The sequence below is a fragment of the Planococcus citri genome, chromosome 2, assembly GCF_950023065.1.
Source record: "Planococcus citri chromosome 2, ihPlaCitr1.1, whole genome shotgun sequence".
NCBI lineage: Eukaryota > Metazoa > Arthropoda > Insecta > Hemiptera > Pseudococcidae > Planococcus > Planococcus citri.
The window spans coordinates 83,115,628-83,143,441 of record NC_088678.1 but is presented as its reverse complement, the minus strand read 5'-3'; the positions used below and the strand labels follow the sequence as shown (position 1 = coordinate 83,143,441).

At 37.7% G+C, this 27,814-nt stretch overlaps 1 protein-coding gene across 2 annotated transcripts in view; it reads right to left on the bottom strand.

The window, feature by feature from the left end:
* The window catches only part of LOC135838077 (protein eva-1 homolog C), a 537,512-nt gene that overhangs the window by 27,352 nt on the left and 482,346 nt on the right, over positions 1–27,814 (bottom strand). For both annotated transcript variants that reach the window (XM_065353629.1, XM_065353627.1), the window contains 2 exons: positions 9,672–9,821; positions 9,283–9,426 (listed from right to left, as the gene is read on the bottom strand). In XM_065353629.1, coding sequence (XP_065209701.1) covers positions 9,283–9,426; positions 9,672–9,821 — 294 coding nt within the window. The remainder of the gene's footprint in view (positions 1–9,282; positions 9,427–9,671; positions 9,822–27,814) is intronic.

Sequence of the window (27,814 nt, the reverse complement as noted above, 5' to 3'; positions counted from 1 at the left end):
TATTATTTTATGAGGAAGAAAAAGTATATAATTACATATATGTATTACATGATACCTTTTTCTGGGCTTGAACACTACGCGTCTCTGGGTTTTTATTCATCGATTACCATTGCGAGCGTTTGGCAGGGAACCTGTTTTTTTATTATTTACGCAGCTAGTCGATTTTTGCCAATACCTTGGATCGCTGTTTGTCATAATGAGACTCAACGCATTATCAACGAATTGAATTCATTAAGCAAAAATGTTGTTATAAATATCGATAATTACAAAAGTATGGAACCGAAGTTCGAGAATGTCTTGAAAAAATGTATACAAGATATAAACAATCTCAAAAGGTGATTCCCTTTCATATACCTATACCAATTATACCATTCAGGTAACCATTTATCAGTAGTACTAAGAAAACTGCCCATTATTACAGATTCGTTTCAATTTTTCGAGGCTATTTAGAAGCCACCGCTGGTATCATACTTCCAGTTATATTGTATGTTGAAGTTACCCATGTTTTGGTTCTCGTGTCGGTAAGTTTTGAAATTTACGTAAATTTAATTTAGAAATCTGTAAACATTGTATCTAATCAATTAATTCTTTGATTAAATAATTGATTTCTTGTCGTTCACATGGATATGGACATGGACATACACTAGCCGGGCACTCCCTTAATGGTGAGAGTGAGAGAACTCTGTGTCTTCATCTCAACTATTCAAGAAGTATACATTGATCTGTTGGGTGGGAGCTACGCTTGAACAAATGGTAAATTTCCATCGATCAATAGCAACACAATGGCACTACTAATGCCTCATCAACTTATATGTATTATTTTACATTCACACAGACATCAGATTTATCCTTTGCTGTATATTCTACACCTTGGTATTGGTTCAAAAACATTCGGAAGGACGTTTATATACTTCTGTGTGAGACACAAGCGCCAATCACACCAGTCGCCCTCAGTGTTTATCCATTGACAATGGCAACATTTCTTCGATTTTGCAACATTATCAATTCAACCCAGAATGTTTTTCGAGCCTACACTCAAAAAACATAGACCCTGCGACTTTGTAAATATAGGTAATCATTTTCTACCAGTAGATACATGTTAATTCTGTACGTACAACAGTAATGAAGAGATCTATCAAAGTAGCAGAAACTGAACCTCGATGTATGTATAGGTTTCCTTCTTAATATACATACATATACGAGTACTTACATAGATTCGCGAAACCATTTTTCATCTAAAACTGCCGAGTAAAAGTCCCTATTTTTGGAAAAAATTGTCCATGGAGAGTCCTGTTTCTCGCTAAAATTTGCTAAAAGGTCAAGTTTTCTGTTAAGATTATTATTTCAAATTTTGCGAAAATTTTCAATAGTCTTAATTTTTTTCTGACGTTATAGTCCGGCATATGACAATAGGAGTAATTGCACCCCCCCCGCCGATCCTCCGGGTTAACTTTTTTCTTAAAGGGGACATCCTAAGGAACATTTTAAAGCAAACTTGACAAAAAAAAAGTTGGCCTTACTTACAAAATGGCGGCCATTTTGATTGACAGGTCAGCCGAAATCGCAGATTTTGCGTTTTAACATAGGACTTGCACGAACTTTTTCAAACTTTACAAAGGTAGATCGAAAGATCATGCAAAAATTTATCACCTGTCAAAATTTCAAATGCTAAAGTGCGTTTTTAGATTTTTGGTGAATTTTTGAAAATCGAATTTAGGCCAAAAATGAGAGAAAAAAATCAAAATTTTACCAAATTGACCAAGAAAGCTGAAATTTGGGATATGCCCTATTTTCGACATGCCAAATCGATAGGAAACGGTTTCAACTCGTTTTGAGCATTTCTGGAGGCTCCAACAGATTTTTGAAACTTTAACTTTTCACAAAATTTCATCAAATGATGAAAAGCTGAAATTTACTCTAGGCCTACACTCCAATTTTAACACTCTCTGAAGACGACTTCAGGTGGGTTCAAGTAATTTTAGGGCCTCCAGCGACTTTTTTTGAAAATTACTGGAGCCTCCAGTTAGAGATGTGCACTTTTCAGAAAAGTAATTTTGGTGAAATGAAAAGTGAAAAGTTCATTGAAAAGTGTGAAAAGTTGTGAAAAGTGAAAAGTAAATCGTGTGAGTCTCATTTTAAAACTCTCTGTAAAAGCTTCAAATTGATGTATTTTTTGCTTATCTAAAATACACAAAAAAACAAAATCATATTTTTTCACCTATTTAATCAAAAAATGGTAGTTTTGAGCCTTTCTAGAGCCTTTAACATTTTTGGGTTTTTCTGTTTTGAAAAAAATGCTGTGAAAAATATCAAAATGCAATTCAGCACCCATGGTGGAGGAGTGGATAGAGTGAAACTTGATAATTGACTTCATCGATGAGGTCAGTGTTCTCTGGTGAGTAAATTGATTGGTCACTCATTTTTTTTTAGTGAAAACTGAAAAGTGAAATGAAAATTAGGAACTTTTCTTTTCAATTTTGCATTGAAAGAAAAGTACTTTTCACTTTTCAGACTACACATCTCTACCTACAGTAGATTTTTGAAACTTGAAATTCCCGCAACATTAATTTATGAAATGGAGTTGGCTAGCTGAAATTTACTTCGCAGACTACATGGTAGTTTCAAATGGTTTTGAAGTTTCCAGCTACTTTTAGGAAATTTCAATTTTCCAAAAAAACGCCATATAACCTTTCAAAAAGTCGTTGGAGGCTCCAAAACGACTTGAAATCCACCACCAGTCAACTTCGTAGCGTATTGAAATTAGTTTGCAGAATGAATTTGGACTCTCCATCTCAGTTTGATGAAATTTTGGGGAAATTTCAAGTTTCAAAAATCTACCGGAGGCTCCAGTAATTTTCAAAAAAGTCGCTGGAGGCTCCAAAACGACTTGAAATTTACTTGCAGTATTTCGTAGCGTATTGAAATTAGTTTTTAGAATAAATGTCAGCTTTACAACTCCAATTTGATGGATCGAATTTTGTGGGAATTTTGAGTTTCAGAAATCTGCTGGAGGCTCCAGAACTGCTCAAAACGGGTTGAAACCGTTTCCAATCGATTTGGCATGTCGAAAATAGGGTATATCCCAAATTTCAGCCTTCTTGGTCAATTTGGTAAAATGTTGATTTTACCCCTCATTTTTGGCCTGAATTCGATTTTCAAAAATTCACCAAAAATCTAAAAACGCACTTTAGCACTTGAAATTTTGACAGGTGATAAATTTTTGCATGATCTTTCGATCTATCTCTGTAAAGTTTGAAAAAGTTCGTGCAAGTCCTATGTTAAAATGCAAAATCTGCGATTTCGGTTGACCTGTCAATCAAAATGGCCGCCATTTTGTAAGTAAGGCCAACTTTTTTTTTTGGCAAGTTTGCTTTCAAATGTTCCTTAGGGTGTTCCCTTTAAGAAAAAAGGTTGTCCCGGAGGATCGGCGGGGGGGCGTGCAATTACTCCTATTGCCATACGCCGGAATATAAAAAAAATTATCAAATGTTCAAAAATGGCTTTCTATTATTTTATTGAACTTTTTAAAATTTGCACTTAACATTGACGTCAGTCGAGTAAGAAACATTGTGTTTACGTATAGATACGAATCAGGAATCAAAAACGCAAACTCGAGTCTTTTTTCAATTGAGATTTCTTTCTTTCAAATTGACGTTTTGAGAACCCCTAAATTCCTGCGAGATGATTTTATATCATTTTTTTTTTTTTTTTTTTTTTTTTTTTGTTTCTTCTACACCAAATCTGACCAACAAACAAATCATTTAGCCTTGTTGGAGGTGAAGAAAAAAGGAACATTGTGTAGGTATCGTCTAGATGTTATTTGATTTTTTTATGCAACAATTGCTTTTAATAATTTTTGCATAAGCTGTCTAAGACGTGTTAATTTTTTCATCTAAAACTGCCGAGTAAAAGTCCTATTTTTTGAAAAAATTGACCATGAACAGTTCTATTTCTCGCTAAAATTTCCCAAACGGTCAAGGGCCAAGTCTTCTGTCAAAATTATCAAAAATATCAACTTTTACGAAAATTTTCAATGGTCTCAATCTTTTCCGAAGTTACAAAAAATATTGAAGTTACATTTTTTGGAAAAATCGTCAAAAAGTTAACTGGGCTATTCTGTCAAACTTGTTGAAAAATTTCAATTTTGGTCAAAACTGCCAAAGAAGTCCTCTGTTTTGCCGAAATGGTCAAAAGTCCCATTGTTTCCAAAATCGTCATCAAGTTCAAATTTTTGCAAAAAAATTATCTACCAAGGTATTCCAGATTGTAGGTCAAAACATCCAAATAGTAATGATTTTTGCCTTATGGCTGTCTATGAAGAAGTGCTGTTCCTCCCCCACCCTATCCCCAATTTACCGAAAAATGATCTTATTTTTTGTCAAAATTGCTAAAAGGAATCCTGCTTTTCAGCCAAAACTGCCAAAAAATAATTCTATTTTCCACAAAAAAAAAAAGTCGTAGCAGTCTGCCGCTACGTAAGAGCCAAATTTTTGTGCAAGAAACATTGAGGGCTCTTGAACTACTCGCACCCTCGCTTCGCTCCTGTGCTTCGCCTGTATTTGGGGGGACGTTGTCCCCCCTACACCCCCCTTGGGCTTCGCCCAACTACCTCCTGCTGATGTCTTTTTTTCGTGTTCTGCGCTTCGCTTGAACTACTCGCACCCTCGCTTCGCTCCTGTGCTTCGCATGCATTTGGGGGGACAACACCCCCCATGGGCTTCGCTAAAATCACTCCTTCCGCGATTTCTTTCTTATGTTAGCGGGGGGACAAAGTCCCCCCCGCACCCCCCTTGGGCTTCGCCCAATTACCTCCTGCCACTGTCTTTTTTTCGTGTTCTGCGCTTCTCTTGAGCTACTCGCACCCTCGCTTCGCTCCTGTGCTTCGCCTGCGTTTGGGGGGACGTTGTCCCCCCTACACCCCCCATGGGCTTCGCCCAAATCACTCCTTCCGCGATTTCTTTCTTGTGTTAGCGGGGGGACCCTGTCCCCCCTGCACCCCCCTCGGGCTTCGCCCAACTCTCTTCTTCCTCCTTTAAATAATGTGGTAACAAGCCTGTCTTGACCCTGAAACAGGTCAAATGGGGGTGGAAGGTTGAAACTGGCAAAAGGCACTTCGGGTACATCCTCCAACTGTACTGTGGAAATTTGAGCCATCTAGGTCAATTTGGAGGGGCTATAGGCTTTCCTAAATGTCAAAAAAACACATTTGACCCTAGAAAGAGGTCAAATGGGGTTGGAAGGTTGAAGCCTGCAAAAGGCACTTCGGGTACATCCTCCAACTGTACTGTGAAAATTTGAGCCATCTAGGTCAATTTGGAGGGGCTATAGGCTTTCCTAAACGTCAAAAAAACACATTTGACCCTAGAAAGAGGTCAAATGGGGTTGGAAGGTTGAAACCTGCAAAAGGCACTTCCGATACATCCTCCCAATGTACTGTGAAAATTCGGACCCTCTAGGTCAATTTGGAGGGGCTGTAGGCTTGGCTAAAGGTCAAAATTTTCAAAAAACGGGTAAAATCGATGAAAAAAATCCACTTTTTTGACCCTGGAGGGGGGTCAAATGGGGTTGGAAGGTTGAAACCTGCAAAAGGCACTTCGGGTACACCCTCCCAATGTACTGTGAAAATTTGGACCCTCTAGGTCAATTTGGAGGGGCTGTAGTTCTGGCTAAACGTGAAAAAACACACAGAAATCCACTTTTTTGACCCTGGAGAGGGGTCAAATGGGGTTGGAAGGTTGAATCCTGCAAAAAGCATTCAAGGGGCACCCTCTTATTGTATGCTGAGAATGTGGACCCCCTAGCTCAATCTTAAGGGTGAGGGGGTCAAAAATAGGGGTAAAATGTGGTTTTTCCCAACTAAAATGGAGTGGGGATGACCTAGGAAGCTGAAATTTGGATATGTTGATCACAATAGGGGTACTGACCAATGGTATGAATTTGGACCCTTTTCATTCATTTGGGGTCATATTATGCCCCCCCGAAAAAATAACCTTTCTGTAAAAAGGGGGTTGGAAGGTTGAAACCTGCAAAAGGCACTTCAGGTACATCCTCCCAATGTACTGTGAGAATTTGGACCCTTTAGGTCAATTTGGAGGGGCTGTAGGCTTGGCTAAAAGTCAAAATTTTCAAAAAACACGTAAAATCGATGAAAAAATCCACTTTATTGACCCTGGAGAGGGGTCAAATGGGGTTGGAAGGTTGAAACCGGCAAAAGGCACTTCGGGTACACCCTCCCAATGTACTTTGAAAATTTGGACCCTCTAGGTCAATTTGGAGGGGCTGTAGGTCTGGCTAAACGTGAAAAAACACGCAAAAATCCACTTTTTTGACCCTGGAGAGGGGTCAAATGGGGTTGGAAGGTTGAATCCTGCAAAAAGCATTCAAGGGGCACCCTCTTATTGTATGCTGAGAATTTGGACCCCCTAGCTCAATTTTAGGGGTGAGGGGGTCAAAAATAGGGGTAAAATGTGGTTTTTCCCAACTAAAATGGAGTGGGGATGACCTAGGAAGCTGAAATTTGGATATGTTGATCACAATAGGGATACTGACCAATGGTATGAATTTGGACCATTTTCATTCATTTGGGGTCATATTATGCCCCTCCAAAAAAATGACCTTTCTGTAATTTTCAACTATGACCCTTGAAACTTCGGGGGTCTATTCTAGGTCCTAAATGAACCTCATTTCCCAAGTTTGACCTCATTTGATCAATTAGAACAGGTTCCAGGTCATAAAATGTAAAAATCAAGGTCGTGCTGAAACTTATATATAAATAAATATATATATATATAAAAACTGACACACCGGGAATCGTCTAGTTTGAGCTCAAAACGTCGAGAACTATCAAAATTTTTCATCCCTGACCTTTTTATCCAAAGTTGGGCCTACCGCAATAGCCATCATTTTTTACAAAAATTTGGCTAAAAATCGCTGAAAAATAGTGTTTCATCGAATATGAAAACTTACGCTTCCAAAATTTTCATTTTTTTTTTGTATTTTCAAAAAACTCAAGCTGCGGCGGACCTCTTGATTTTCAAAAAATTTGAAAAAATACAAATTCACTGTAAAATTTTTAAAATAAAATTTCAAGTTCTATTAAGCTATCTCTTTAAAAAAAGTCTCTTTTTGAGTAAAATGAACTCTCATGGCGCTTTTAGCTCCCTCCCTTGAAAACTAGGCTGAGCCCGTAGAATATCTGAAATTTGTATTTTATTTAGGAAGTCCTAAAATATTTTTAGTCAAATCCCTCCCCCCCACCCCCTCTCTTCATAAAACCGGCACTAAAAAATCCAAGCATGTAGATCATTACGTGTAGATAAGTACGCTTGGAGTACATTTTAATATTAAATTTTTCATCACAGAATAGATATTGCACGATTAATGAAAATGAAGGAAGTGGAGTTTGATTAATTTCATTCCTCGAAACTAGATTACGAGATAGGTACCTATTTAATTGATTTTCATAAGATATTTGGATAAGAAGAGCGATAAATTTTGCCCGAGTGTAACTACTTCATTAATTCGAATAAGTCTGTGCAAATTGGACCTGATCTTACGCGAATATTCTCTAGATCTATAGGTATTCAAATCAGATGGTTTTCCAATTGTTGAAGAAGCCACAGCTAAAACCGGAATCTCGGTAAATACTCATACTCGTAGTTTAGCTTTTAAGGATAATGATCACCACCTAAAGATATCTATATTTTGTTCAACATCTTATATGTATGTACTCACACCAAGACACCAAAAATCATCCACCGAAATGCGAATCACGCGCACATTACCACAGGTCATTTTGTCTCACCATATCGTCGTCTCCTCCACCACCCACATCTCCTCAGAATTCGAACCTAGTACAACATATTATACACCTTCTATCGCCTGTAATAGGCTACAAAAAGTTTTTCATCCGCCCGTCTTATCTCAATATTACTTTGTGGACAAAAGTTTATTTATTAGAGAATTCTAACGAACTGCACACGACACAGTGGTGATCACAAGAGCGCGAATATGGGGTAAATCAGTCAACATGGATAAGGATATGCTGGCTACTTTTTTAAGCATCGAAACGGATGCATAATGGAAAATTCTACCACCTGAAAACAGACTTGACCCGCCTTTGTTTGTGGATAGAAACGTCTCTATTAATCCGGGTCAATTGCGATATTTACAACCGTTAAAAATCAGCGAAGATGGAGTCTTTATAAAAACGACAATGGGAAACTGGCCTGTCATTCAACGTGGCATGCAGTATGTTCGAGGGATAACATATTCTGATTTTTGAATTAATAGAAATGTTTCAATATACGATTTTGAAGCTGTTCAGGAATCATAAATACGAAATCGATGCATTTATGCGAATGCTGAAAACGGTATGTCAATCCATTTTTAATATTTTGAAATGATTTTATTGCGCTTTAAAAACAGTTTAAAACGCAATAAAATCATTTCAAATTATCGAAAATGGATCAACACATCGTTTTTAGCATTCACAGAAGAATAGAATCGATAATTACTGGCAGTCGACGGACTATGATCAGTCGAGTGATGGTTTTGTTCTCGAAGAAGACCAGTGTATTTCGAAATACTTCAAATTTTTCCCAACAAGACTACGGAAATATTCGAACATAAATTGAAAGTGAGAATTGATTTCCACGATGCTCAGAATACAGAAACAATTTACACATTACTCGTATTTCTGGGATATTTAAATCCCAAACTAAATCTAAATAGGCCATCCGACCTTTCTGTCGAACTCACTATTCCCAACACCGAAATGAGATGCATTATGCGATCCGAATTAATAAATTGGCTGTATAGTAAACTGGACCGTAAAATAGCTAAGCTAGAGAAAAACTAAAGAACTTGTTTAAATCAACGTTTATGCACCTACTTACATTTCTTAAATTAAAAACTTTCTTAGGGGTACTCGATATTTTTGTGCACCCTGTAGAATATGATTTAAAATACCTACATAAAGTAGAATATAATTGTAAAACATGTAAATTATGCAGAATACATTAATTTATGATATTATGGAGATGACGTTTATTTTTTTCGTTTTCGAACCAAAAAAAATTTTAGGACGCTTTTTTGAATCTTCTTTGCACCTATTCAAGATTTTTCTGTCACTTGGGATACCTTTCTTGCGAGGACTTCTTTCAAGAAGGCGGGTAGATGAATATTTTAGAATTCATGTTAAATCACTACATTTGCAGTAGGCTCAAAAAGTACTTAAAAGTTTTTTTTAAAAAAACATAAATAAATAAATGGATTACGTACCACACGCATAAACCACCTTCAGGTACACTCTGGACTTTTCTTTGCAAGGATTGGTAAACGTTTTGGAATCTGCGACCAAAGTACAGTTCCTTTTTCCGTGACAGTGTTCTATTACGATTTCAGTCGCATAACTTAGCAAACAAGCTGAAACAAAAGTTTTAACGTTTCACTACTCAGTACTGCTGCGCTACCGCTGCACCGTTCGCTGACAGCGATACCAGAGTAGCATTTAAATTAGCGCCATTCGCAATCGCCAATCACTACACACAATCGTGTTCGCCACACCACCACCCTGCTCCCGCAGCAATCCTCTATAGCGCTCTCATTCTTCGCAGAATTAATCTAATTTACTTTACAGTTTTCGCAAATTCGCCAACGAACGCGCTTACTTTCTTCGGCCACTCCTTGCGGTTGAGGACACTGAACACTTTGATACTGAGTGCGACCGTAACTCGCCGAATATATCGCCAGTCTGGTATTCGGTTCGCATTCGAAATTAACTTTTTCATGTTCACAGCCAACTTTACTACTAAACGAATCTGTAACAAAGTACCAAGAAATATTTATACTTACGAGTACGTTAACACGCTATATGTTTTGTAAAATTCGAAGCAGGTGTGACGGGCAGTCAGGCACACATTCGACTATACGTACGAAGTGGAAGTTTGCATATGCCACGATACGTTGCCTGTCCTTATAACTAATTAAAAGTGACAATTTATTTTGTGAAAATTTTAATATTACGTTCCTTTTTAGAATTCTGCCTACGTTATAGGTACATTCTGACTCTTATTATGCCTATGTTAATTCTTGAAAATTTCAATTTTCGCTATTTTCATCCAATTTCAATATTTTGATCACATTCGAGGAGCGTTCAAAAATCTCAAAACGTGCTCTAGCATTTTTATTTTTGAAAATTTTTGAAAAAGCTACGGATGTTGTTTTTTCAACTCCTTGAGACCCGAGACGAATCTGACGAATTTCAAATTCCAAAATGAAATAATTTTGAGTAAACCTCAATACGAGTATTAAAAAAAAAAAATCTGCTTAACGAAGTTATACTTCTTCCCATAATAGTCCGGCATATGACAATAGGAGTAATTCCACCCCCCCCCACCGATCCTCCGGGACAACTTTTTTCTTAAAAGGGACATCCTAAGGAACATTTTGAAACAAACTTGCCCAAAAAAAGGTTGGCCGTACTTACAAAATGGCGGCCATTTTGATTGACAGGTCAGCCGAAATCGCGGATTTTCCGTTTCAACATAGGACTTGCACGAAATTTTTCAAACTTTACAAATATAGATCGAAAGATCATGCAAAAATTTATCACCTATCAAAATTTCAAGTGCTAAAGTGCGTTTTTCGATTTTTGGTGAATTTTTGAAAATCGAATTTAGGCCAAAAAATCAAAATTTTACCAAATTGACCAAGAAAGCTGAAATTTAAGATATACCCTATTTTCGACGTGCAAAAATCGATTGGAAACGGTTTAAACCCGTTTTGAGCAGTTGCTGGAGCCTCCAGCAGATTTTTGAAACTCAAAATTCCCACGAAATTCCATCAAATTGGAGTTGTAAAGCTGAAATTCATTCTGAAAACTAATTTCAATACGCTACGAAGTACTGCAGGTGAATTTCAAGTCGTTTTGGAGCCTCCAGCGACTTTTTGAAAATACCTGAAGCCTCCAGCAGATTTTTGAAACTTTAAATTTTCACAAAATTTCATCAAATGGAGATGGAAAGCTGAAATTTACTGTACACTCCAATTTTAACACCCTCTGAAAACGACTTCAGGTGGGTTCAAGTCATTTTATAGCCTCCAGCGACTTTTTTCAAAATTACGGTTTTGAAGCTTCCAGCTACTTTCGGGAAATTTCAATTTTTCAAAAAAACGTCATACAACCTTTCAAAAAGTCGCTGGAGGCTCCAAAACGACTTGAAATCCACCAGCAGTCCACTTCTTAGCGAATTGAAATTAGTTTGAAGAATGAATTTCGACTCTCCACCTCAGTTTGATGAAATTTTGTAAAAATTTAGTTTCAAAAATCTGCTGGAGGCTCCAGTAATTTTCAAAAAAGTCGCTGGAGGCCCTAAAATGACTTGAACTCATCTGAAGTCGTCTTCAGAGGGTGTTAAAATTGGAGTGTAGAGTAAATTTCAGATTTCCATCACCATTTGATGAAGTTTTGTGAAAATTTAAAGCTTCAAAAATCTGCTGGAGGCTTCGGGAATTTTCAAAAAGTCGCTGGAGGCTCCAAAACGTCTTGAATTTCACCTGTAGTACTTCGTAGCGTATTGAAATTAGTTTTTAGGATAAATTTCAGCTTTACAACTCCAATTTGATGGAATTTTGTGGGAATTTCGAGTTTCAAAAATCTGCTGGAGGCTCCAGAACTGCTCAACCCGGATTGAAACCGTTTCCAATCGATTTGGCATGTCGAAAATAGGATATATCCCAAATTTCAGCTTTCTTGGTCAATTTGGTAAAATTTTGATTTTTTCCTCATTTTTGGCCTAAATTCGATTTTCAAAAAATCACCAAAAATCGAAAAACGCACTTAAGCACTTGAAATTTTGACAAATGATACATTTTTGCATGATCTTTCGATCTGCCTTTGTAAAGTTTGAAAAATTTTGTGCATGTTCTATGTTGAAACGCAATCAATCAAAATGGCCGCCATTTTGTAAGACCAACTTTTTTTTGGGCAAGTTTGCTTTAAAATGTTCCTTAGGATGTCCTCTTTAAGAAAAAAGTTGTCCCGGAGGATCGGCGGGGGGGGGGGGGGGGTGCGATTACTCCTATTGTCATATGCCGGACTAATATACCTACTATAATGAAATTTTTCAATTTTCATCCGTCAGATTCTTCTCAGATCTTGAAAGGCCAATGAAAAAGAAGCACTGTACTACAACTACACTCATCGTATAAATAGCCAAATGAAGAAGAATATCACAAAAAAGCTCTCAAATAACGATACAACAAACGATGAAAATACACATTCAACAGTTAGTTACGAATAGATTGCATTCAAATACAAACGAACGAAAAAAATACCTCGAATAAAATAAAAGAAATGACGCGAAAACGTCGAGTATTCGTCTACTCGCGCCACGTAGTAGGTAGGTACTTTATATAGGCAATATAAATGCGCTTCGTCAAACGAATAGTATAATGATTGCGCCGTAAATACGTCTCCGAGTTGGGATTTCGTAACGTGTTAAATAAATTGCATACAGTAACGCCGTAAATAGCGTTACAAACTGTGATGGGGTAAGACGACTGCGGGTCGCGGACGGATAATGCAAGTTGTTGATTCGCTCATTTAATGGCTTAACCATCGATTAAACTCGGTTACATTTATTCGACGTCGGCGTAAAATTACCAGCAGTCGTTGAATATAAATTTACGACGCTTTAATCAAATGCTTTCGGTTAATGATCGTCATTTTCTACGCAACATGCTACCGGCTACCGATGCTTATTTGCAGGTACTTTGTAATACGAGTACGACGTACGTGAAAATGAAGACTCGACGTACTACACCAGCTCATCAAAACTTTAGGTTACCTACCTACCTACCTACTAAAGGGTTTTTAACCCTTTTTTTGGACGACACTGAAACGAATATGTGGCCTGATTTTCGAGTATGGGAAACTTCGCCGGCCAATTTGGCTACACAGTCTGAGGACGTACAGTACACGTAAGGAAAGTTCGTAGGATCGATATTTAATACGAGAAAGTACCATACGCTGGTTGCACAATTCGCATTTGTTTACATACGACGCCAAGTATCTACCTTAATTAAAATTATGCACTCGCAAAGCGTTGTAATTCGATACACCCGTCACATATATGAGTACGAGGCTAATTATTCTAAATGTATTTAATCGATTCGCTAGCTAGCAGAAAGTTAAACCAGATTTTGACCAAATACGTAGATGAAATAGAAATTAGAGGCAAAAGCTCGAGGAGATCAAATCGAAAAAATTAGCCACAAGTAGATGAACTCGGCGCATATTAGCGATCTATTTGTCAGATTATTGAAAATTTGAATATTTTCAAAATTGGATGAAAATTTGTTAAAATTGCAGAAAGTAGCGTAAAATTGGTCAAACTGACTCAGACACCCCCTCTCCCCAAACAGAAAAGTTTGAGGAAAAATTGGAGCATTTTTTGGGAAAAATGGGATGAGTTGGGAAAAGTTGAGAAATTAGCAAAGTTGGAAAGAAATTGTGTAAGTAGGGAGAATCAAAGAATCACCTACCAAAAACCACGGGGTTTCATTTCTTGAATTGTATTTTCAAAAGTCGAAAATGTTCTGATCTTTTTTGAATTTGATCTTCAAAGGCCAAAAGACTAATTTAGTCTACTTTTGCTGCATACTTCTGTGATGTAAATCGACCATAAAATTTTAAAGCGATTTTCACACCATTTTCATTTCTCAGCAAAAATTAGTCAAAATCAACTTCAACTTCAATGTGCAGAAAAAATTGTAGATATATTTTTAAGAAAAAATTGATGCATTTCGTGTAAAGTTTTGACAATTTTCATTTCACCAAAAAATCGATAGAAAATTGATTTAATTTTTTAAATTGAAAAAACTGCTGATTACAACAGCGCAAGTATTTAACAATTTTGAATCAATTTTCACACCATTTTTTTCTGAGTCATAATAGGCTTAAAATCAACTTCCAACTTTTATTTGTGCTAAATTAATGTCTATTTTCAAGGCAAAATCGATAAATATTTCACATCAAGGTTTCACATTGCATCATTTTGACAAAAATTGATGAAAAATAGATCCAACTTCTGATTTAAAAAGTTATTAGGTAATTAGGAAAAATATACCTATTACTACCATTTTGCAACAATTTTAAATCGATTTTTGACATATTTTCATTCGAGAAAAAAATAGGTAAAAATCGATTCAACTTTGAAATTTAAAAAAAGTCATCGATTATGATATCACAATTTTAGAACAATTTTTAATCGATTTTCGCGTCATTTTTATGACTTGGTAAAAATCGCCCTATAATTGACTTCGACTTATGTACCTATGCATAATTCATGTCTATAGAGAAAGAAAAATCAACGAACATTTGCAGTCAAGTTCAGGCCTTCAGCAAGAAATCGACCTAAAATCAATTTGAATTTTCATCTCGAAACCGTTAGGTACCGATTGAAGTACTATAATAAAGGAAGATTTAGGATCAAGTTTCCATCAATCTTACATTTTTGTTTAAAATTGTTGAAAACTATCAGTCGATTATTTCGATATTTTTTGTCGATTCTCAAAATCTTCAAAAACATGATCAAAAATATCCACCGATTTCTACTCGATCAAAACTCGACCTCGAATTGAAAGTCGAGGTGGTTTGTCGGGGCTCCCTCTCCCCCTTCAAACGACACATTCCCTCGTAACGTCTTTGAGGAACTTTCTAGTCTTGTTGAGTTATTGATACAACGCTTCAATCCTCGATTTTTCAAAGAGATAAACTCCTCCTGGCGCAGAACCCCCTTATCAGTTTGGTGCTTCAATGCCTGATTGTTGAACTTTGCCTGTGGTTCAATTTCATGGAGGAGACATGTTGAGTTATTGATACATACATCGCTTAAGTCCTAAATTTTTCAGTGAAGAAAACTCCTCCTGGCGCAGAACCCGCTCATCGTTTTGGTGCATCAACGCTCGATAGTTGGACTTCGTCCATGATTTAATTTCATGGAGGGATCTTCAATTTTGTGAAGTTATCGATTCATCGCTCAAATACTCAATTGTTCAGTAGAAAACTCCTCCTGGCGCAGAACTCACTCATTGGTTTTATGCGTCGAGACTCGATAATGATCCAATGTTGATCGAGTGGATGCCCATAAATTCATTAAATTGAACAATTGAGGTGGAAATTGAATCAATATTTTGACATCTGTGTAATTTTTAAATCTCAACCATACCTATACGGTTTAATCGAAGGAATCAGTTTTTCACGTGCCTTTGCCACCTACATTGGTTCTATGTTTAGTTGTGCCTTCTTGACCTACTTTGATTTTTCTTTGGGAACATTTATAATTTATTCAACATTTTTGTTTCCAACATTTTTTTGGTATAAATTTTCGTAATTAATTTCAATCAAGTACTCGAAAAGCTACTCGAGCAATTGCATTTATTACAGCGTCCCTTGCCTCAAGTTGGGCCTCACCTATGTAAGAAAATATCAAAAAAATCGCTCCATTCTCTGAGAGAACATCGGAGCCAGAGAATTTTTCAACTTTCAGATCGAAAGCGATTAAATTTTCCAAGAATTTACGTAACGAAAACGGTTAATAGGGTGTCCAATAAGCACTGCTCTAAGTGTTACAGGTGCCAAAGTTCATTTTTGGCTCTTACAGAGAGATTTGGAATTTTTGGAGAAAATTAAAAAATCGCTGGAGGATCCAGAGTGCCTCAAAACTACAAGTTATGATGCATGTTCACCTTTTATCCTTCGTCTTGATGCTTTCATATTGAATTTGACGAAAAGCTGATGCCAAAAATGAACGCAGCTTTGCGAAAAAAGATGGAAATTTATCCGGCTAGTAAAACAACGATATTTTTCAGCAGTTCTGTCTCGTTATTCGTGCAGGTTTGGGCAAAAAACACAACTTTAACCGTCACATGCTCGTAGATTTAAGTATAGATACGGTAGTAAAATCGAATCTGTCGTCGATACCAGATAAGCAAAAGTACACTGGCAAGGCTCGCTACATATATTGGCATTTGTATCATCGATGCTGGTGGTCAACGGGCAACGTATACATGATGAAAAACTGCACAAGGGCGAAGGTTTTTACTTTATTTTCTAGACGATTCGTATAAAAGTAAAGAATTTTTTACGATAGCCTACGCTTAGTTTAGCTTTTTTTTTTCATCTCCACGATAGAGAAGCAGAGGTTATTGCGTGAGACAGATTTTACATACGAGCGAAGCGCGTTTGCGTTTCGACCCGAGTCGATTATGTATTCGAAAATTTTAGGTACGCGGCTCAATTTTCTGCTTCTCTGTTCGTTTTTTTTTCTTTTTTATGATGTATCGGCGGTAGAAATTGGGCCCGGTGTACGTTTTTCGGGCTAGAAAGTTTTAACAAATATCTTTATACGATAAGGTTTGTCGTTTTGAAAAACGGTCGGCGAATGAGCGAACGAGAGAAGCAGAGAAGAAGCAGCAGCGCGCAACACTCGAGAAAAAATCTCGCGTAGAGCTGGTGTACGCTATAAAATTTTTAGACGTAAATATTTTTCAGCTTTTATTGGAAAAATCGCTAGGATTACATTATATCTTTGCAGATAAAAAACCATAGAGCAGGCAGCCCGAGCCGGAGCGCGAGTGCGAGAGGAAGAAAAGCAAAAGGTCGAGTGGAAGTTATTTTTTATTTCGGTATCAGTTGGCGAACAGTAAATCAAACGATGGAAAGGCGTTGTCAAATGAGTTGCTGAAGTCACACCTGAACGAGCGCATTTTTTTCTCTCGCTCATTTCGCTTCTATTTTTTTTGCGTTTTTTGCTTTTTTTCGTTTTCTCTTCTTCTTTTTTTTTTTAGTTATGAGAGACGAGCGCGGCGTGTATAACGGTTACGCGTCCGAGGAGACGCGTGCGCCACGTTATGCCAACGGGCGAGCAGCGAGCTACGAGCTGCGATCTGCGAGCTTGACAGCGTTCATATTTAAGTGGAAAATATGCTCGCGTGATATTATCGGGGTATTGTTGGGTTCTTTACGGATTATATTTTATCCAAAGGAGCTATAAATTTTACTCTTAGGCTTTAACTCTTCCATTCCGGCGCGGCTTATGCGGACAGATACGAATATAAGTTCGCAAATGGATGTATTATTGTGTGTATCGGTACGCGTAATTTTTCCACTTTTTTTTCCTTCGCCTTTTCCCTGCTGTGTGCACGCTTTTCTTATTCGATTGTCACGTTCGTCGATAAAGTAGCCCAGGTGCTCTCACATCCGTATAAATATGATCATGTAGTAACTATTTCATACAGCTGTAGCGTAACTAATGTATGTATCAAATTTCAGGTCGAGGTTTTGTCAACCATTCCCAACGAGGAAAGTAGGTATCTCAACCAGGTCAAAAAATTTTCAACCGAACAAAAAGGAATTGAATGAAGATTCCGGAGTACACCACCAGCTAAAAATTCCAGAAGTTTTTTTTTTTTTTCTCTTGTCCGGTCGGCAATACTAAGTATCTAAATTCCCTTCTTATTCCAGTACTCGAGGAACTTCATCCCGTCGTCATCAATTGTCTGGTCCAGTTTGTCTGCGTCGAAATCACCATATTATAAGCAACAACACCTGAAAATGTGTCTGTCATCTTGTACCCCGCCACATTAGCACAGATCGTCATCAGCTAAGTGCCATCTGTGTAGGTTGGATTTTGAGCGTGTTGTTACACTTCTAATTCTATTCAGCGTTTTCCAGAGGCTGTACTTCAGTTGGTTGCCTTGGGGCAACGATTCGCTCATAGTATTGCTACTTGATGTTGTGTTCCAGATTTGAAAGCTTTCAACTTCGGCAGGAGCACTCAATTCATTCACTGTTCTCAGGAAACTGTGTCTAGATTTTAGTCTGCTCTCTGGTAATTCGTTGTAGCCATGCATGGGGTGTAGGAGGTTGTGTACTGCATTAGTTTTTTCTGCTCTGGCAGCCACCTCCCTACGCACTTCCGGTGTTGCAATCCCTGCGAAACAATGCAGAGCTGTGAGTGGAGTTGGTCTGAGGCATCCTGTCACCAATCAGCAGGCTTTATTCAGGGGTACATATACTTTTTTAGCATGTGCTGATCGTCCCCATGCTGGGCAAGCTTATTCTGCAACTAAGTAACGCAACACTAGTGCTGATGTGTGCAGGACCTGTGGTTTAGCTCCCCATCTGCTACCTACCAGCTTTTGGATCAGATTTGTTCTAGCAGCCACTTTCATTTTGGTTTTTTCAAAGTGTTGCCGGTAGGTGAGTGATCTATCCAGTGTCACTCCTAGATATTTGGGGTGGTCATTGTGATTCAGTGCAGTGTTTCCCCATTGGATGTTGAGCTGTCTCTTGGCCTCACGGTTTCACAGGTGGAATGAATAGGTTTCTGTCTTGGATAAATTTGGCCTGAGGTGGTTGGCTTTATAGTATTCGTCGAGTTCTTCTATTGCCTGATTCAGCGTGTCTTCCACCTCTACAAATGTGTCACACTGTGCTGTGAGCGCCAAGTTGTCTGCATAGGGGAAGCAACGTACAGGTCCTCCGATTGATTGGTCATTGGTGTAGATATTAAAAAGGATGGGTGACAGGACACTTCCCTGTGGCCAGCCATTCTTTTGCCTTCTCCAAGTGCTGTTCTTTTCATCAAAAGTCACATAGAACCTCCAGTCATTAACCCTTTCTCGCCGGCTGGGACAGCATATGTCCCAGCAACTTTGAACAAATCTGCTGGGAAGTTCTGGGACACATTTTTCACGTGGGCTGGGTCCCATTAGTAGAGTAAAGTGTCAGGAATCGATTGAGACCACTCCCAATTTTTTCGCTCGTGTTATAACAACACTGTGAATTATTTTTTCCGCAAAAACGTGTTTTTTAGTGAAAATGTGAAATCTGAGCAACCAGTTGATAGTATTTAAAAATTTATTGCAAACACAGGGAGTGATTGTGCCCGGCAACAAATTTATATTTGAAAATAGATAGAATAAGCTACGTACATTTTGGTATAAAAAAAATTAATTTTGATTTATTTTTGAGTGAGCAAATTCAAAAAAAAAACGTAAATAAGTTTTATTCAATAATTTTTTCATATTTTTGAGCTGTTTATTTGGGTGTTATTTTCTCAAGAAATCGAAAAAAGGACGATTTCAGTCTGTCAGGAATGTTTTTCTGCATATCATGTCCAAATTTCATCAAATTTGATGCATTACTCACAGAGAAATCCTCTGTCAAAAGAAATTGATGTCTGAATTTTGGTAAAATTTCATAAAAATGTCAATTTTTTGAAATTGTAAGATTTTATTAGCAAAAGTGTTTTTTTGAAATTTTTTCTCATTTGCGTCCAAAATACAAATTTTTTACATGACTTTTTGCATACTGGAATGATATTATTGGTATTGTCCCACTTGTCCCAGCAATTTTTGCAAATTTTAAGCACTGCTGGGACATATGCTGTCCCGGGACAAATTTTCAAAGTCCACGGCTGGGACATACGTGTTCCCACCTCAATATCTTGAGTGTGAGTTGAGGAAGAAATCGGTAACAAACTTATGTTACTTAGAGATGCCCAAGGAACGATTTAATGTAAAAAAATTGGAGGTGGGATGCAAAACCAAAATTTGGTGCGAAAGGGTTAAGCAGTTTTGTGATGATTTCTGTAAATTTGTAGTCCCTGATCAGTTCATAAATCTTGTACCAAAGTAACCAATGACATATTGTGTCAAACACTGCTATGAGGTCCACAAACACAGCACCAGTGACCTTGAGCTGTTCAAAACCATCCTCAATGTGCTGTGTTAAACTCAGGACCTGACCAATACAAGATTTCGCAGGTCTGAAACCTGTCTGCTGACTGATTAGGTTCTTGTCAATATGCTCAGCTACTCGATTTAGGACCACTCGCTCAAATATCTTATACAGGTGACATAGTAACGATATAGGGTGGTAATTTTTAGGGTCATTTGGGTCTTTGCCTGGCTTTTGGATAGCAATGACATGGGCCTGTCTCCATGATCGAGGTATTTTTGATGTTTCTACACAGGTGTTGTACAATTCCTGGATCCATGTAACAGTTTTTGGCTCAAAATGCTTTATCTGCTCCACATACATTTTATCAACATCTGCTGCTTTTTGATTTTTGGCTGAGCTTATAGCTGCTGTGACCTCGGAGTATGTGAATGGTGATGAAATGTTATTTACTTCCTCTGCTTAATTACGAATAATTTTCTTGCTCTTAATTCTACCATTTGTCTTTCCATTTATGAGCAACTGGTGAGCAATCTGGTTTGTTGTTGTCTGAGTGAAACTCCTTGCTTGACTTTTTTCTCCATTCAGTCTCTTGAGCAGGTGCCACACTCTTCGACTGTCCTTGCCAAAATTGAGATCTTCTACCAGTCCCTGCCAGTTCTCCTGCCTTGACTGAGCTATCTCCGCTGCAAGTTTATCTCCAAGCTGTATGGTATCATCATCAAATGGATTTTAATTAAATTTATCAACATATTCGTTGTACTGTGTGATGAGGCTTGGTTTCATACCAGAGATGTACTCTCTCCTTGCTCCTCTTGGGATGTGCTTGACTGAGATTCGTTTAAGGACTGCATTAAAAAGATCATAATTTTCTGGTACTGGTATGATGTTATCTACCTCTGCATCCAGCTCCTGAGTAAAGGATTCCCAATCAGCCTTTTCAAAGTTGAATTTTGGTGGTGGGTTCGCACTTCTGATTGGACAGACTGCTGCTCTAACCTCACAGTTTATTGGCCTATGCTGGGTATGAGGTATGGGATTGGCAACCAGCTTCCAGCAAAGATGTGACATTTGCTCTGACACGAAGATGTTATTTGGGTTATAGCCACGTTTCCATCGCCTGCTGTTGAATGAGGCTGGTAATTTAGGATCAAAGATAAGGCGCAGTTGGTTTCCATCAGCCCATTTTCCCACCAAATCTCCATTTGAGTCATTCTCAGTGTACCCCCAGCTCACTCCATGGCTGTTAAAATCTCCAATCACAATATGTTTTTGCTGGGTGCCTATGTTAGGGTTGTTTGGCCATTTGAAATCAGCATTTGGTGGTTTGTAGATTGATGTTATCAGGCAGTCTCCAATGTCCACTGTCAGAATCTCTATATCATCATCATTGGTGCAAGAGGCAGCAAGTATCTCCATATTCTGTTTGACTAGGATGGCACTACCATATTTCTTGTGTGGTCTGTTGATTACCATCTTCATTCCAGTGATTTTTGGCTAGTGTGCTGCATGAGGTCTGTGCGTTTCTTGAATAGCGACTATGTCTACATTTAGGTCCTTGACCATTTCTGATAGAATTCGTTCCAGTAGTGAAATTCATTTTTTGATTCTTAGTTGGCGAATTTTTGAGAATTCAAATTTGTAGGTACCATTTCTCATTCAAAAAATATAAAAATTTCGATTAAATCGACATAAATGACTGAAATTTGGTTCCCCAAGTCGTTTCAAAATGGTCCAGAGTCGTTCAAACATTAAAAAAAGGAGAACGAATGATATTTTTCCTGCTCTGATTCTTCTCAGACAATCGAGTGTCAATTTTTTACTCCTGGCGCAGAACCCGCTTAGCTCCGATCAAACTTTTTCAGCACAACTTTAGCAAGACTCGTGGATTATGATTAAAAATATTCATTTCCAGTTACTTTTCCAATTCTCAAACAGCAACTTGTGCTGTTTTTTTAAACTGAGTATAGGTACGTTTAACGTAAGCTACACGTATCAAGACGAAGGGTAAAATAGTCAATTTAGAAAATTCCCCAAATTTTGGCTTGCACAACTGCAATCTGAACCACACTGCGCGAGGATATACCCATCGTACTTAATATTATCATCGAGATTTCCTTTCGGGTACTCGAAACGCACCAGCGAAGGGATAAAGAGCCTGCCAGAATGGGTCCCGGCGAGGAATGGTGGTTCACTTAAAATAGCTCAGCCATTTATTCGCCACGTTGCGCCGAGCCGCGCCGGGGCCGGATATTTTAGGATAAGATTGAGCTATTCAAACAAAATTAACTGTAAGAATATAGATACCGAACAATGGAAGAAAATTAATTGTAGGATGAGTGTTAATTAAGGATTTCACGAGCTTTTGTACGCGCAGCCAGCGCTGGCAGGGCCGACTCGCTATATAGAATTATCAACGTGTCGAAAGAGTTCAACGCAAAAACATCATCAATGGTGCCTAAAATTTTAGTCTAGCGTGAAACCCAAACGTATACGTCGGATATTTTATTGAAGGAAAAAAAAACTTTCTACTTCGTTTAGCGTTTAGCCCGATCGCACTTACTATATTTATCGAGCATAATCGACGAGAAACGAATATCTGATTTTCGAATGCAATTACTAAACAGGCTAAGTACTTATTCGGTTATTTAGAGAGCTTGTTAATGAAACGACCCGCAAACGTTATTTTAATTGCTTCTACGTTGCATACAGTGGACCTATCTAGCGAGCTTTGAAAATTGCCATTGCTCCATTTATAGTGATATAAAGGAACTTCTTCATCACAGATACCTTTTCTATCTACCTATCTATTTATGCGCCGTATTACAGGTCAGACAAAATATCCTATTTCCGTAACGTCGTCACTTGATAAAATAGAAAAATTATTAAAAAATGATTGAAAACGACAAACTTTTGACTTGATATAGAACTGAAAAATTAGGTATTCCAAAAATCGTCAAAAACCGTGAAAATTGGCACAGTAAGATGAAAAATATTATAAAAATATTGCCAAACTGAAGGTGAATAATTGAAATTTACTCGTTTGCAAATGATTTATTCAGAGGCGAAAAAATCGTTCGCGAATGAATGAATTACTTACCCAATAAATCGAACCAGATGTAAAATGATATCAAATAAAAATCAAATCAAAACAAGACGTTCTTCAGACCATAAATAAGAATTGTGAATGAATCATTCACAAACGATTCGCTCTGAGCGAGAAAAAAACGTTCGCGAACGAATTAATCACTCGTAAAATCAAAAAATTAGGCATAGAAAAAACGACAAACCTGAGATCTCTGATCTTGTAGTTCTGAAGTGGGCTCATTTCGTTAACGTACGACTTGTTCAAGATGAACAAATCCTTCGCGAACGACTAAATCACTACTTAACTGAATCCAATAAGAAAAGATTTTACGAAACTTGATTTTTTTCAAATTCAAACTCATCAACAGGAATCGAACATGAATAGTTCGTGAATGATTCATTCTCAGAGACAAAAAAAAATCGTTCGTGAATTGATGAATCGAACCATATAAAAACCATTCTAATTAAATCTTCATGGAATTACAAGTCTATCCACAAAAATTGGAATTGATTCGTTTGCGAAAGATTCGCTCGAAAACGATGAATCATTCGAGAACGACTGAATCACTCAAAAATCAAATACGCACTTCTTCACAAACAATTCACTCAGAAGAGAAAAAAAATCAATCGCGAACGAATGAATCTCTGTAAAAGCAAATATTCACATCGACAACTGAAGGTCATTCCTTTCGCGAACGATTTGGTCAAAGGCGAAAAATTGATTGCAAATGAAAGAGTCGCAAATAAATCGAACATTATGTCATAAAATTTGAAATTACAAATCTATCAATGAAAATTGGAATTGATTTGTTCGCGAACGATTTGTTCAGAAATAATGAATCATTCGAGAATGATTCGTTCGTGAATGATTTTATCGGAGAAGAAAAAATCGTTCGCGAACGAATGAATCACTGAAAAATAAAATCAGATAGAGCTGATATGAGGAAGTTCGACAGTTTTGGTCCTCTTTACAAAAACCACATCCAATTCGTTCGCGAACGATTCGCTCAAAATCGAGGAATTATTCAAGAGCGACTGAATTAGAGGACGTGACAAAATTGAACTTTTTAAAATCTATCAAGAAGAATTGAAAATGATTCGTTCGTGAATGATTTTATGAAAGGAGAAAAAATCGTTCTGGAACTATTTGCTCAAAATCGAAAAATTGGTCGAGAACGACTGAATCCCTATCTATGAATCAAATTCAGGAAAGGTCATAAGACAAAATTGAATTTATTTGAAAGGGAAAAAAATCGTTCACGAACGATTTGTTTGAAATCGAAAATTTTTTTGAGAACGACCGAATCACTATCTATGAATTAAAAACCAGAAAAAGAGCACATGACAAAACTGAACTTTTTAAAATGCATCAACAAGAATTAAAAAGGATTCGTTCGCGCACGATTTGCTCAAAATCGAAAAATAATTCGAGAACGACTGAATCACTATCTATGAATCAAATTCAGGAAAGGTCATGTGACAAAATTGAATATATTCAAAAGGAGAAAAAAATCGTTCGCGAACAATTTGCTCAAAATCAAAATTTTTTCGAGAGCGACCGAATCACTATCTATGAATTGAAAACCAGAAAAAGAGCACATGACAAAATTGAACTTTTTGAAATCCATCAACAAGAATTGAAAAGGATTCGTTCGCGAACAATTTGCTCAAAATCGAAAAATGATTCGAGAACGACTGAATCACTATTTATGAATCAAATTCAGAAAAGGTTATGTGACAAAATTGAACTTTTTAAAATACATCAGCAAGAATTGAAAATGGTTCGTTTGTGAATAATTTCCTGAAACGAGAAAAAAATCGTTCTCGAACGATTTGCTCAAAATCGAAAAACTATTCGAGAACGACCGAATCACTATCTACATATTAAAAACCAGAAAAAGAGCACGTGACAAAATTGAACTTTTTAAAATTCATCAACAAGAATTGAAAGTGACTCGTTCGTGAATGATTTTCTGAAAAGAGTAAAATATCGTTCGCGAACGATTTGGTCAAAATCGAAAAACTATTCGAGAACGACCGAATCACTATCTACATATGAATCAAATCCAGAAAAAGAGCACGTGACAAAATTGAACTTTTTAAAATTCATCAACAAGAATTGAAAGTGATTCGTTCGTGAATGATTTGCTCAAAATCGAAAAATTATTCAAGAATGAATGAATCACTCACTACCTCCGAATGCCAAAATTTCAAGCTCGCTTGGCCAAGAGTTGTCTGTAATTATTTGTGCTTTCTTTATCACAGTTTGATGTAGAAAGAAATCAGAATCTCGAGAGGACACTGGTGAGTATCTCTTGAGAAGTCTTCAGTACTTCTACTCCTACTACATATAAGTACGTTTCGAGTAATTTACAAGCCTACCAGGCTACCATGCTCGATGCTCGTTGAAACATCACCACGAAAACTTCAGAGACGTCGAACTCGAACGTCGAATGATTGATAATGTTGTGTCGTCTGCGTCTCGTCGATCACGTCGTCTACAGCTTCGAGTTCGCAAGCAAGCAAGCGAGCACAGAACGGCGAAAGTTTGAGAAAAAGAGCAAAACGAGCACAGGGCAGATTTTCGGAAACCCTGCTCGCTATTTATTCGACTGGGACCGTAAGTTGAACGTTTGCTACGTCACATTTTGACATTGATATAACATGGCCTGTAATTCTACTCTGAATAATTTCGCAGTTAGGTTTAATCACCTCGTAGTCGTATTATTTACTTCGGGCACAATGGTTTCGGCGTAGTAGATGGACTCGCAGGGCATGGAGGCGGATCGTAATCTGCCTCATCGCATTCTAGTTCCTAGCTCTGTATTCGCGTACGTACATCGATTCAATATGATGATAATTCCTGCATCACGTCTCCATCTTCTCCTCGTCGCGTCGTCTTCGTCGCTGCGAGTCTTATGTGCGCCCTCAGCCCTCGGCACTCAGCAGAGCTTTGTGCGGATGTAGGCATCAACGCGCGTATTAATGAGCATTCAGGAATTACGCCATTAATTTAAGCCACACGGATAGTTTGGTTTATGGTTTTAGTTCCGTAATCCATTCGCGCCGAATACGTATATCTCTTACACGATTAAGCCTTTGAAGAAAATTAACTCCACCGTCGCTTCGTTTCACGTTTGGCGAGCAATCAAATTAAAATATTCTTCGCCCATCAACACGCCGCGCCACGCCGCCGAGCTTTTTCTCAGCTCGGTGCGAGGCCACCGAGGCCGAGGCCGAGGTCGCGGCGGTCGCGTCTCGTGAAACTTTACACGTTTCCTTTTATCCTCTTTCTCTACTCGCTTCTGTTCTGTTGTTTCGTCGACGAATACCTACCTACATACTCGTATAAGAGTTTTGGTTGGTAAATAGCTGTAGGTATAAGCAGCAGGCAGACAGGCGTATCTATCTACTCTTATATAAGCATACTGCTGTAGCTGTATATTACCTACGAGTATACCTCATACCCAGCATGTACCATATTATACGTATTTAGGTATCTCGCTGCAGTGTTGAAGCGCCGCGCCGCCATCACGCCGTGGAAAACGTCGCCTGTCAAATAATATTAGCCAAGTCGTTTCCATAACACAATGTTAGATAACGCGTTAGTTACTCGTATAACAAATATGCGCCAACTTTTCGAGATAAATTTTCAACATTTTACACGCAAAGGCTTATACTCGTACACCAGATCACCAGCAAGAGATGTACGCTACACGTAGGTATTCGTTTTTCTTCATTTCGCGTTGGCGTACTTACGAGTACGTGGCGAGACAAGACGCGATGTTGCCATTGTCGTCACTTTCCGAATAAATGTCAATGTCGATGTCGTCACGAACACGCCAATCATGTCAAATTTTCTGGTTGACGCGTAGGAAGCAAGTTTTTTTGTCAGTCAATAAATGTACCAATAGTAAATGCGTAAATGCCCTATCAAAAAAGCGTTTAATCTTCTCAATGGTAGGAATTTCCTCAAAAAAGTATCACCGATGGCAATCGTATTTATACTCAATATCTACCACGCTAAACCTCATCTCAAGTCATCCCATAAACACAGAAAGAAATAGATGCCTCCTAGCCTCCTACAGTATGTACTTATATGTATGTGCAAATCGATACTTGCAAAGATTTTTGTAGAAATTGAAAGAATTAAAAAAAAGTTGCGAATTGACGTTCGAGCTTCCACAATCCAGAATGGTACCGAACAGTGGGGAATGAGTGGAGGGGAGGAAAGGGGAAGGGGTGTTGGAGGGGGTGTCTCCCCTCCACCCGCCCTTTCATTCAAACAGAAAAATTTATGCGAAAAGTTGAGAATTTTGGTAAAAAATTAAGTGAGCTGAAAAAAGTTGAGAAGAATTGGTAGGTATAGGGCAAACAGGAAAAATCACAGAATTACCAAAAAGAACGGAGTTTTACTTCTCGAATCATCAATTTTCAAAAATATTCACCCTCGCATCACTCGAACTACATTAGGTATTATCCTTTTCCTTTCTCCAACCATTAGTTGGATCGAGAAGAGAAAAATTGGCTTCTCACATCAAAAATGATACTTGATTCATTCGTTTTCGAATAATTGAATGATTCCGAGCAAACGTTCGCGAACGAAATGATTCAAGTTTTTGACAACAGGATTAAAAATGTGAAATTTCGTCAAGCCATCCTTAACTGATTTGATTTTCAAATGATTCATTCGTTCTCTAATAATTAATTGATTCCGAGCAAAATCGTTCGCGAACGAAATGATTCGAGTTTTTGACGACAGGATTAAAAATGTGAAATTTCGTCATGCCATCAGTAACTGATTTGATTTTTAAATGATTCGTGCGTTCTCGAATAATCAATTGATTCCGAGCAAAATCGTTCGCGAACGAAATGATTCCAGATTTTGACTACATGATTAAAAATGAGAAATTTCGTCATGCCATGATGCCATCCATAACTGATTTATTGATTCTGATAGTCCGGCATATGACAATA